The 12,976-nt window shown below is 30.6% G+C and overlaps 1 protein-coding gene across 3 annotated transcripts in view; it reads right to left on the bottom strand.

Annotated features, from left to right (window-relative positions):
• Window positions 1-12,976, bottom strand: part of mino (glycerol-3-phosphate acyltransferase mino) — a 30,238-nt gene that overhangs the window by 2,471 nt on the left and 14,791 nt on the right. For 2 of the 3 annotated variants that reach the window (XM_011070758.2, XM_011070757.2), the window contains exons 2-8: window positions 4,980-5,098; window positions 4,264-4,442; window positions 1,595-1,756; window positions 1,119-1,513; window positions 586-1,009; window positions 332-494; window positions 3-187 (exon numbers count right to left, since the gene is read on the bottom strand). In XM_011070758.2, coding sequence (XP_011069060.1) covers window positions 3-187; window positions 332-494; window positions 586-1,009; window positions 1,119-1,513; window positions 1,595-1,756; window positions 4,264-4,442; window positions 4,980-5,088 — 1,617 coding nt within the window. In that variant the 5' untranslated portion in view covers window positions 5,089-5,098. Of the gene's footprint in view, window positions 1-2; window positions 188-331; window positions 495-585; window positions 1,010-1,118; window positions 1,514-1,594; window positions 1,757-2,039; window positions 2,180-4,263; window positions 4,443-4,979; window positions 5,099-12,976 lie in introns of those variants that run through there. The other variant, XM_011070760.2, reaches the window with a different exon arrangement.

Raw genomic sequence — 12,976 nt, 5'->3', positions numbered from 1 at the left:
ACCGCATGATTAATGATATCAACACTCTCCCCGCAAAACGCTACGTTCTTTTCACTAAATTCCAATTCTTGTCTTATCGAATCAAACGCTTCGACCAGTTTATCTAACGTACAACCGTCTCTGAACTTATTTAATAATAAAAATGCAACAACATTCGTTGACATAATCGGCATAGATGTTGACGAATCTAAAAACAATTAGACGATGATATTATAATTCAAATTCATTTCTTGAAAAATTATAATAAAGACATCATTTCACAATCGACAGAAATATTTCTATATCAATAAGATATATTTACTTCATAACACTAATAATCATTTTGACTCACCATACACAACGTGCCTAGCGATGCTATCTACCATTTGTCGATGTTCCTCCACAACTACATCTGTACCGTAAAGAGATGAATTCGACATAGTATATTTTAAATGTCCTTCTGAAGTTTTTAAAGCCAATTTATTTTGCTGAACTTGAAAAGCCTTTACCATTTCCTGTTGGAAATCATTTCTCCACATTAAAAATCTTAACTTATCGATATGAATCAATTTGATTTGAGAAAAATTATCTTTCTTTCTCTCTTACCCTGAGGGAAAACGGTTGACAGAAATCGATTTTGACGATGCCATAACGGCCCCTTAATGTTGACCACATAGCTTTAATCGTCGACGTGAAAGTCTCCATTTTCTTTGGTTGCCCTAACTGTTCTCTAACAAAATTTCCATCTACCAGTCGTTCGTAATTAATCGCTACAGGTACTAGAAACGCATCCTCAATGGTGCCATCCATGTATGCGTCGACGATGACGCTCAGGATACCACTCTTTGGCATGCAAGGTTTACCGGTTCTTGTGCGGCCACCTTCTATGAAACATTCCATGTTGTGTCCAGCACGAAGATTCTCCATGATGTACGTTTGAAGAGTTGCGCGATAAAGAAGATCCTTGCGTCCTGTTACCGGATCGATACGACGTTTGATGTAGAAAGCGCCCAGATTTTTTAAAAGCCATCTGTCAATCGATATTGAGCGTATTGTAAATATATCCTCATAAATGTTACTGAATAAGATCCTAAAACTTAACATAAACTTAGAACAAACTTTATAAATTCTAAGCTTACCCGAAAAATGGCATCCTCAAATTATCCCCCGCCGCGATCAATGGACTCCTTATATCATTCAGAACCATTTGGAAGTCGACCATTATATAATCTAAGTGACTGCGGTGCAGGGGCAGCATTACGAGCGGCAAACCGGTATTACTCGCCTGCTTCAGCATCTCCAGTTGAGAGGGTATAACGACAATGGATTGTATGAAACAGGGCAACAATTTGTAGAACACCCACGTGGCTATTTTAATAAAAGCGTTGCTACAAGTACTCTCCATTCGCAGGAGTATGCTCCTAGCTCTGGCTTTCGCTTTTGCGAACGCTTTCTCCTCGCTGCAACCCTCATGATTAGCTGTTTCTAATGCAGTTAATTTGATGGCTTCTTTTAATTTTTCGTCGTTCAGGACCTACATCGAGAGCAAGTTTAACAATAGTGGAGATTTTTATTTAGCTCAAATTCGATAAGAGTACATGAGAGCAAAACTTACTGTTTCTGTAACCCTTGGATAGTCATGATTCTTGAAGCTTAATACAAGATATAGATGAGTAAATATTTTCGAGAAAAGTGTTCGAGAATCTGATTTTTGTGTCAGTATATTCACACCATATGATTGCTGCTGCTGCTTGAGCACGGCGTTTACTAATGTATCCTGGAACAAAAGATCGGAAGTAAAATAAAAAATTTTTTTCAATTCAGATTTCGTAAAGACAGCAGAAATTACATAATAAAAATATATAAGGAGCATATATGAGAACGTATACTAGAAGCAGCTAATTAATCTATTTTTTCGGAAACGTCAAATATATGTGTTTTAAAATTATTACGTGCTTCTAATTTATTTCAAAGTCAACTCATTTTTCTAGCAAAGGCCTTTAAACATTTCATATAAACGTTATAAAATTAATTATATTTGTATACTTCTATTAACTCACATTCTTTGGATACCCCCGAATGATAACAATACGCCACCATCGTGACAAGAATCCACGTGTTTCTTCGCACATGTCTCTTATCATTAGAATATCAAATACATGTTTATCACTATACACCACGTGTATACAAATTGAATATTATTATTATTATTAAACGACAATTATTAGATGATCTTTGATAATAAATAATCGTTATCTATGATAAACATATGTTGACACTTTTTCATCACTCCAAATTCAATTTTGAATTAAAAATATTTTTTCAATTTGTTTTTTAATTACGTAAAATTGTTATAAAATTATCGAAATAATTATAATTATAAAAATTCAAAATCATTTAAATTAATTAATCATACACATGGTTTATCAAAATATATGTGGAAGAACGAATCTCCCTCCCTTCCTTCTTCAAATCCACTTTTGGTTGAATTTTTCCTCTTCAAGATTAAGTGCCTTAGCACAAAGTTCATTTACGCACGCGTCGATGCATGCGTGTGTACGTGTTATAATTGTTTTTATTCCGGAGGGTCAAGTGATGAAAGACGACCAAAGCTTCGTTACATAATTAAACACATGTCAGAGGACATATTCTTTAATTAGGTAATAAGGCCATAACAACTACATGTATCCCTGCGTGTATCATGAGATCACCATCGCTTGATTATAAATTTCAGTTTATTGAAAATAGAATTCTACGGAATGATCAATCGTTGCGTTGTACACATAATTAATTACACATACGCACAGTTACGTTTCACGAAAACTAAATGATCACATTACGAGGTCAACAGGATCTTCCGTTTCGGGACCAATAGGATCTTTAAAAATAAAAGTTCTTAGGCGACTTATTTGCGTCGTTGTCACACGTCGTGTGCTCTCCCACACCGATCTCTCATATCATGTACCGAAAATAGATCATGCTTGTAGGTGTAAACGTGTAAATGTGCAAATGAAACGTCTTGCAGAGACTCTCTACTCCTTAGGTACAACTAGCGATTAATGCGGATTGTTGTAGAACGGAATAAAGACGTTGTGAGAAGATGCGCCAAAATTTGTCCACGAAATTTGCGATTTCGCGTGATTAAGAAACTGAGAAGCAACCGGACAATCTCATTGGATGTATTTTTAGTAGATGACCTATGTGTGTTATTCGATACAGAAATCTTTTTCTGAAATATCGATAAAACTTGCGACGATTTATTCTTACGTAAATTTCGCAATTGTAACGATAAATACGATAAAACTCTCGTGACGAATATTATTTTGGTGAATCTAAATATAACGAATATAATGGCTCTCCCTTCAATTTAATATATTATTTTATATTATATATATAATTTATTAGTCTCTCCCACCTCAATTCATATCCTACCTTATACATATTATTAATTATTAAATTTCATTTTAACTAACTTAAACATTATTTTTTTTATTTTTATTTAATATGGCAGACTCAAGTGCACTGGATTTAAACTCCAATCATAAAGGTTTTACCTAAATCTTTTATTAAAAATTAATACTTGATCCCTATCTCTTCAAAACTCTAATCCCCTACCTATGACATAATAATTCTTTTTCATGATTTTACGTATATAGAATAATTACCACTTTGGATTCTAAAGAGCATTCTAACATATAATAAGATATCTAGTCCAACACACATGAAAGTGTAAACTGAATTCTAATTAAATAAACATAATGTATCTAATTGATCTTCAAAGCAAACTGAATTCTCTACTTTGTTTAAACAAAATTTCTCTACATTAAAAATTTTTTCCATGAGATACTAAAATTTGGCAAGAATTTTATTTATTTTTTTCATAAATTTTAAATAAACAAAAATATATAAATTATCGTTTTTTTTCAGTAACTTTGTTATAAATCACGATCAATATAGCTCAGTGTAGGATTTTCATATAAACCATACCTACATTACGCCCATTAATTTTATCGACGAAAAATGGATCGGAAACTGACGCAGAGCAACGAGATCGCTGATATTTAACGATAAATTCGGTAATTAACGATAAGTTAAATGAGTTAATCGGTTGCTGGGTAACTCCATTCAAGAAGTCTCATGCACGCCTACGCGTGAGATCGTGCGACGGGTTAGATTGGTCAAAAACACGCAAGGCATGGTCCATCCGGAAAAGATCCGTGCATCTCGCCGAGGATGATAAATTATAAATGTGATGTGGACTTGGTCCTAGTAACAAAAACTCACCCTGGAAGCGGGCATACAGGTGTTACAACAGTAATGCAGGAATGAAGATTTGTGTTTTATCAAAGGCATCAACGGTTCAGTTTCCTTGATACTGTACAATGAGTTCTCTCGTATCTTATGCGACTGTTCCCGGTTCTGAATCTTCTTTCGTTGCAACTGTAAGCCGGCTCGTCGAAGACCTGCAATTGTATCGCATTTAACAAATTGTTGGAAGTGCATCTCGTTGCAAATGGGATGTTCGGAGAAATTCTTCGTCTATGCGAAAAGTAACAAAGAATTTCACGTATTCTAATGTTTCATACTTCTAAAATTTAGAGTAACAGACATAATAATCAATTTCAAAATAAAAGAATTGACACACAGATTATTATCAAATCAAATTGAAGATATGAAGTAAAGCTGATACGAATAATAAATGGTCTATAAATTTTGATCCCAATCCGACTCGAGAGAAAGGCGGAGAATACAATGATTATGTTCTTAATCCGTTAAATGTACGATAGTTATGGTATTTACGACTCGAGAGGTTGCGATAAATATCTCTCGTCTTGCAATCGGGACACGCATTTTGTACCTACTCGCAGAAAGAACAATACGCTGTGAGAGAATAGTTAGAGTCGCACGTCGATGATAGCTGTCGATTGATAGTAATTATATATTCTCGCGACATACATCTTACATAAGAATAGTTTCGAAATGAAAGAAAAGAAAATTACCATCCAGCGAAAATCGTGTGGTCGTCGGTTCCGCATTTCGCGTTACTTGCGTCTTAGTTTCCCATTTGGCATATACCTCCTGCAGACGTGTCGTTAACACGTCTACCATTTTATTGGGTCTGCAATTAATATAATCTAATAAAAATTATGAAATTGTTTAAAACAAAAGGAAAGAATCATATACACAGGTAATATCATTAATATCATATCCCGAAACGTCTTCTCTGAGGAAAATTTTATTCGATATAATATGATATACGTTATGCGTACTATATAAAAGTAAATTTTAAGAGTATTTTAAATTTTCCTCGAAGAAGGTATTTTAAAATGTAGTCATAAAAGGTAAATAAAGACCGTTGATGAAGCCTTGTAAGGATAAATGTTGAAATAGAACAAATAATAAAAGTACAATGATCTCCACGATGCATCGTATATTAATATTTCATATGTGTTGTGCAACAAAGATTTCAAATTTGTTGATTGATTACAAGACAGAGAGAAAACAGATCCGAAAAGTTCTTTACTTTGCAGCCAATCAATAAAAAATCTTGTCGTACGACATATGAAATACCAACCTAACACATTATATATTTGAGAAAAACGATGTAGTCGAATAGAAATTAAATAAAAAATAGAATTAACAAAATAAATTAATTAAGAGGAAAGGAAGTTAAGAACATATATGTATAGAGGAAAAATAGAGACTTGATAAAACTTCGTTGAAAATAAATATTGACACTACAAACGATGTGAAAGAAATAATCTTCATTTTATTATTTTTATATTTTATTATAATAGAGATTTAACGTGATATAAGATTAAATAGAGATTTAATTATGAAAAAAACGGATACATTCCGTCGTGATGCAGCATATTATCAATTTAATTTGATGAACAGAAACACGTAATACGACCTGTCAAGATGCAAGATTACGAATCATTTTGTCGCTGAAAAGTAGATCTACGGTTGATTGATCCGAGATACGCACGATGAACTCGACAATCATCGTTCATCCATTGCAACCCAAAAAATTAAGAAAAGGAAAAACTTTACAAAACAGATTGTAGAACACGCTCTTCATTGATTAAAACAAAATGAATAGTAACATAATGCCTCTCATCCCTTTTTATAATTTTTTTTTCCCAAACTTCTAGAACCTGAAAATAAAGATGCTATTTGTTCCTCAATGCCGGAAGTACGTTGAGAGTTCCAAGCGATCGGTGAAAAGTTCTAAAGAATTTAAAAAACGAGTAATAATTTTCTAGCATTTCTCAAAATATAACAATTTCTCTTCAAGGAACTAATTATTTATTTTTAATAATTTAATAACTTTATTTTATCTTCGAGTAAATAAATAATGAAATTTTTAGTAGCTTTAAAACTCTGGTTAAAATGCTGACGTTAAAGCTTAAAGATAAGCTATCAACATACATACATATATATATATACTTAAGAACTTTTTCAAAGTTGCAAAATATTGAGATTGATACCATATGTCGTATAATTGTTCATACATATACTGTGAACTAGTTTACTTGACATATAAATAATTATAAAATAAAAAAAGAAGGATCATTAAACTCATTTAATTACATGTAAAAATTCTATGTGCAATTAATTCATTCAAAATAAACGAACAAATACAGAAAAATCACAATTACGTATTTTTAATCGATATGACAACTTTAATTACGAAGCGATACATCTCACATAATAAACTTCTACTTGCGGAAAACACATAACTCCAACTAGCGACACAACTGTGCCCTTTAAATATATTTTTTTTAATATAGTACAGCGCTTCATATATAAATAATTAATTTTTCTTTTTTGTATGCAAGTATGCTTTTTTGTAGCATCACATAATTCTCGGTGTATGCACTGTGCGCAGCAATGTTACTACAGACTGTACTTCATAGCAACAGTTCAGAGACGAAAGATTGCCAAGAGTTACTGTCGATTAGGCTCGTACGATCCTGACAATGGCGTAGTAAGTCTAAAGTTATGCGAGAAACACTCGACTGAAAGAAAATGCAGCGACTATCACCGAAAAAATTGTTCAAACGAAAAACGTAAAAAATTAAATAAAGATAATTGATTCATAAATGTTATAACTTTTCATGATTTTAGTTTGGATTTTGAATGGATATTTATTTTGTATCATAAGAACTGCAAGAATCACGCAAATCCATCTTTTTTAAGTGCTAAAGGTATAATTGATTTTATTATTATATGTTATTATAATTTATTAATAATAATTTTGTTTTATTTATTTTTTGTTTATAAAGATAATCCGTCATTGTACATTTTGCATTTTCTATCCAGAGTAATATCCACGGATAGAATCAGATTTAAAAAATCTTAGATATTTTGTATACAACAATAACTACACACGCACACACGTACGCACACACGCACGCATGCACATAAAAGTATTGAAATTTGAACTCAATTTAATTATAGTACAAATTCAGCCTCTGTATCATTGATTTTTTCAGATACTACGAAAAAAAAGAAAAAAAAACATAAAATACAAGTGATAGTTGAACATATGTTTCGGAAGGAAGATAGTCCGATAATATAATGATCTTCATTTTGTTCTAATTCTATGTTTTAAAATAAAAAAGCTTTCATGATAAAGAAGAGAAAAATTATGCTAGAATGAGATACAGAATGACTAATATTTCCTGTTTTTAATGCTTCTAATGTCGAAATATTTCGTGACGGAAATATGATAATGCTGATATCCGCAAAATGTAATATAAGTGTATGTTCACAGCAGGCAACCTTTCAAATTAATCGTATAATATCGTTTATGCTTAATTTAAATCGACTTTTTCTGACATTAGGTTAGAGGGGCAACTTATAATTCTAAGACACATGCATTATATATATATATATATATATATATATATATATATATATATATATATATATGAAAATGTTCATAGTAGCCGCAACTTCTCTGAAATTATGAAAGATAAAGCAGACTGCTGTAAAAAATAAATAGAAAAATTTCTTACATGATACATCGCAAAAAAACATTTTTGTGTCGTATTCGTAATGACCAGCAGACAATTGTGCAAGATACGAAATAATACATGCATCAACGTCAATAAACAATTTTCGATAAAAAAAAAAACTTAAGGTATTTCTCTGAGAAATTGAGTTTCTACAGTTTTTTTTGAAATTTGGATATTATATTTAAAAAAATTTTATCTATATATGGTTAAAATTTCGAAGACCCTAGCGATGCCGAAATGAAGATTTTCAAAATTTCAGCTTTTTACGTAAACTCCTATATCAAGTCTTGCCAAAGTAACATTTTAATATTTTGCGACGAAAATCTTCTACAGATTTAAAAAAAAATAAATATGTAGAAATATTATAGAAACTTCATAAAAAAAAAATGGAGAGGACGAACGATGCCGTTTCTGAATTAGAATAATTTACATTTGTAATTTAATGGAATTCTCTTTCTTGCTCGCTGAGCGGCGATAGAGACATGCTGTTGCCACATTTCAACTGTTTTCAGTGCAGACTGTGTTCGTGCATACAGGTATGATATTTATATGTGTGTGTGTGTGTGTGTGTGTGTGTGTGTGTGTGTGTGTGTGTGTGTGTGTGTGTGTGTGTGTGTGTGTGTGTGTGTGTGTGAGAGAGAGAGAGAGAGAGAGAGAGAAAGAGATTTAAAAGAGAGATTTATATTTATATCTCTTAAATCATTCTCTCTTTTATATCTCTTTCTTTTATATCTCTAAACAATATATTTTGTATTTCTTAAATCTCTAGTTATAACTCTGCGACCGTTTATCTTCGCTCGATTATAAAAATTGAGTCTAATTAGCTTCTTTGTAGTATTTTATATTATTTTTTATACATTCAGATAATTAAAATTTTAATTATCTGAAGCCAGCAGTACCACGATTTTTTTCGAAATGGTGCACGGTACAAAATTATCATTAATGACAATTTAGTATAAAATGAGTATTAAAAATTCCGATAGGTCTGATTTGATTCTGCTGATTTGGTCCTGTTAGTTTTATTATAGGGCTTCTTAATACGCAGAGGCATGCAAAAAATTGGACGCTCACATATAAAAATAATTTTAGATCAGACGTGCGCATATATGTATAATAATTTTTATTTAGGGATCGACTATAAAAAAGATATATGTATAACTATAAAAAAGATATATATATAAAACTAAAAAAGAAAGAAATCGTATGCTAAGTTGTTGTTAAATTACAGAGGAAAACAATTTTAATGAAAACGCTATCAACATTCAAGAAGCTGTGTTTTTATCTTGTATTTGCAGGACGTCTACTGTAAATATCTATAACTCAATGAATCTCAGCTTTGGCCGCCTCTGGCTTTGATCATCTGCATGCTATACACGCTTGCAAGAATGCACACCTCTAACGCTTCGCTTAGAATACAAGTTTTTAAGCGAATTTGCGCGCATACTTATAGCAAGTACACTGAACAAGATGTGTACTAAATTTTAATAAATATTTATTTGAATAATTACCAACTAAACATTTACTTGCAGTAAATAAATATTTACTATTTATATAATATTTAATTTAAAAAATGTTAAATCAAATTAATAGTTCTTGTACTAAATAAATAAATCTTTATATTTAGTAAATATTTAATTGGTACTATCAAATGATTTATTAAAATGTTTACGTTTCAATGATTTATTAAATGATTATCAAATGATTTATTAAAATGTTTACGTTTTTTTTCAATGTAAATGTAATGATACGTAAACTTCTCGCAACCAGTTTTGCATGTTTCTACTTCGAATTCGTTTGTGGAAAAATTGACTAATTTAGTTGTAGATAAGGTAAAAGATCATGAAATTAATCAAATGCGTATAGAATCTCCGGTCACATGATGTTTCTTATGCGGATGTAATATCGGTTACATGAACAGGGATTAGATGTTGTTTTCTATGTAAGAAAGAAATGCATCTGCAGTTATCTTCCGTTTACCATTATACAAAATCTCAAGTGATCTATGCGTATCTATGTGTAAATACATGAGTATGCAATGCGTGCTGTCGCATTAACATAAAAAAATCAGTCCCGCAAAAACGATCCGGTTATGTCTGCGACTTTTCTCTGTACCGCAGTCACCGCAGACAGGTCGGTCATTTTTCATAACAAAATTTATAGTTATTGCTATACGATCTTTCTATGGCCGGTATTCATAGTTAGATCTTATATTCAAGATCATCTTAAGAAATCATCAAAGGAATCAATCAAAGGATTTCGTATTAGCATCTTAAAATATTATTTAAGACAGTCTTATCTATTCAAGATCATCTTAAGAAATCATGAATCAATCAGAGGATTCCGTATTAGCATCTTAAAACATTATTTAAGACAGTCTTGTCTATTCAAGATCATCTTAAGAAATCATGAATCAATCAGAGGGTTCCGTATTAGCATCTTAAAACATTATCTGAGACAGTCTTGAAATAAGAATAGACTATGAATATCGCTCTATGATTCTTTTACATATAAAAAATAACAAATGCTATTAAAAAATAATATTAAATACTATTAATATTGTGGAAGGTAATTATCGTATCCTCGGATAAACAATTTTTTTTAATTATATAATTAAGTTAGAAAAAATTTTCTTTTTAATTTGCAAAAAATATAATTTAATGATCGTAAATTAAAAAATATATCCATTATAGATTAATCCTTGAAAACAGCGATGTGTTATTTGCACTGTAAACAAAATTTGAATAATTGTATAATCTGTATAATTAATACTGTGAAATTCTAAATTATAGATAAAAAAAAGGTGTAATTTTAATGTATGGCTGTAATTGAAGGTTAATGAGATTCAATAAGACTTAAAAAAAAAATATTTGTGTATCGTTTCCGATAATGAAATAAACATTCTTATTGCACGAGCGCTACCAAAATAAAGGGATTAATTCAATAAATAAATTAGAGGAATATTAGGTTAAAAACAATTAGATTAAAACGGAAAGAGAAACATGTTTGTATCGCGTAATTTATTATTCATAGAAAATCGATCGAAATTATTTTATCACATACAACAAAATTATAAATAAGGAAAGAAATTAATGACATATAGCGCGCATATATAGCCAGATCTACATGATGTTTCATCAGTTGTAAATAATAAAGTTCTGAGAGATTGCTCTAATAATAAATAAATGTAAATCAACTAATTATCACATAAATGAAAGAACGATTTCATTTATGTGATAATAGAAAGAAACATATGAGGCAATTCTCTATCAATTATAATAATAATATACAAAGATGAACACTGTACCGCGATGATAATGTTGATATAATTATGCGGATGACCGATAAACATACGTTGATACATTAGAAGACACAAGCCATGTTTATAGCCTTTAAAAATAAGAGAAGCGAGAGTCTCTCTCTCTCTTTGGACTTGATTAATATATAATTGTCAAAGTCCACATTGATAAGTCTATCATGCGCAAGAGAAGGATACTCGATGCTTGAAAAAGGGGGTCCAAGGAAAACGAAGAGCAGAAGAGAACAATATCGTGATCGTACGTAATTCAAAGCTAGAGATTATATGTACCGCCATACTTTGAAATGACTCATTAATAGCTTTTGAACATTGGACGGACATGATAAAAGCGAGAAGGCGAATAAAGGGACAAAGAATTAGTCACTTGTGCGCCGCATCCTTAAATTCTTGGAACATCAAGAATGTTGTATTACAAAAAAGCTTATCGATTTTAGAAAAATTATCCTCTGCTCTTATTTTTATTTTTTCAAAATGATTTGCCGTTAGAAAAACCTTAAGAAATTATAACTGATTACTCACTAAGCAAGAAATATTTCAGTATTTTGAAACAGTTTTCAGTAACATTACAACATTACTGAAATGTTTTGGAAACGTTTTTTTACTGGGTCAATGTGGGTCAAATGTGGATGATTATGTGAAAACAATCAGCTTCCTTTCTAATGTTAAAAAAATATCAAGATAATATTCGGTTCGGATATTAAGTCTACCAATTATATTATATATATATATATATATATATATATATATATATATATATATACTACTTAAATTTTACAAAATACATTTTACAATAAAAATAAATCCAAATAAAAATATGTCATAACGAGTGTTATTATGTTGTCGTAATGCAATTAGAAAAACATTTATTTAAATTGCTCATCCGATATAGCTAAAAAAAAGTAATACAAGTATAGGAACGATTATATTTAATAAATATGATAAAATGATTTAACGGAATAATTCTTGTGTATGTGCAGATAATATTGGTTTACGCAACTTCCTCTTCTTATTAACATGCTAAGCTAACAAGAGTGAAGTGCGAACGTCAGGAATTTTGAAAGACTAATGAACTTTTGCAACTCCTTTTCGTATATTTTCGATGAATCATAATAACAGATTTTTTTGTAATCAAAAGATCGAACGAACGTACTAGGTATTAATAAATAATATTGTAGTAAATTATGTTTTTATTCCGAAATTGTAAAACATTTATCTAATTGAACGTAGATTACGCTCGTTAACACTTGCTGTTGTTTGCTGTTCCCTCGACGTTAAGCTCTATGAATTTATTTTCGTATCAGATCAGGTTATCGACATCGAAACTTATACATTGTTAACAACACTAATGGCGAATTCGATTGGAAGAATTAGTGCGCCCAATCGAATTCGCTATAAATCACGCGCATTACTTCCGACCTACATAACTCAATGGTTAGTAGAATGATGTAATCATTTTAATCACAATGGAAATTACCAACTAATGGCAATAAACAATGAACCATTTGTATGTTAATAACAAAATTTAAAATGGTGCTACTGAAATTAGATAAATAAAAAAATCACAGATTTTCATGTAATTTTAAAACACAATTGCGCTATCTATTTCATTAAAATGTTTAAATCTCAAGATTATAATGACAATTGAATAATTGCCGAA

This window comes from Acromyrmex echinatior, chromosome 1, assembly GCF_024713525.1.
Source record: "Acromyrmex echinatior isolate Ae372 chromosome 1, ASM2471352v2, whole genome shotgun sequence".
In the NCBI taxonomy this organism is placed as follows: domain Eukaryota; kingdom Metazoa; phylum Arthropoda; class Insecta; order Hymenoptera; family Formicidae; genus Acromyrmex; species Acromyrmex echinatior.
This window is presented reverse-complemented; position numbering and strand designations above follow the sequence as displayed.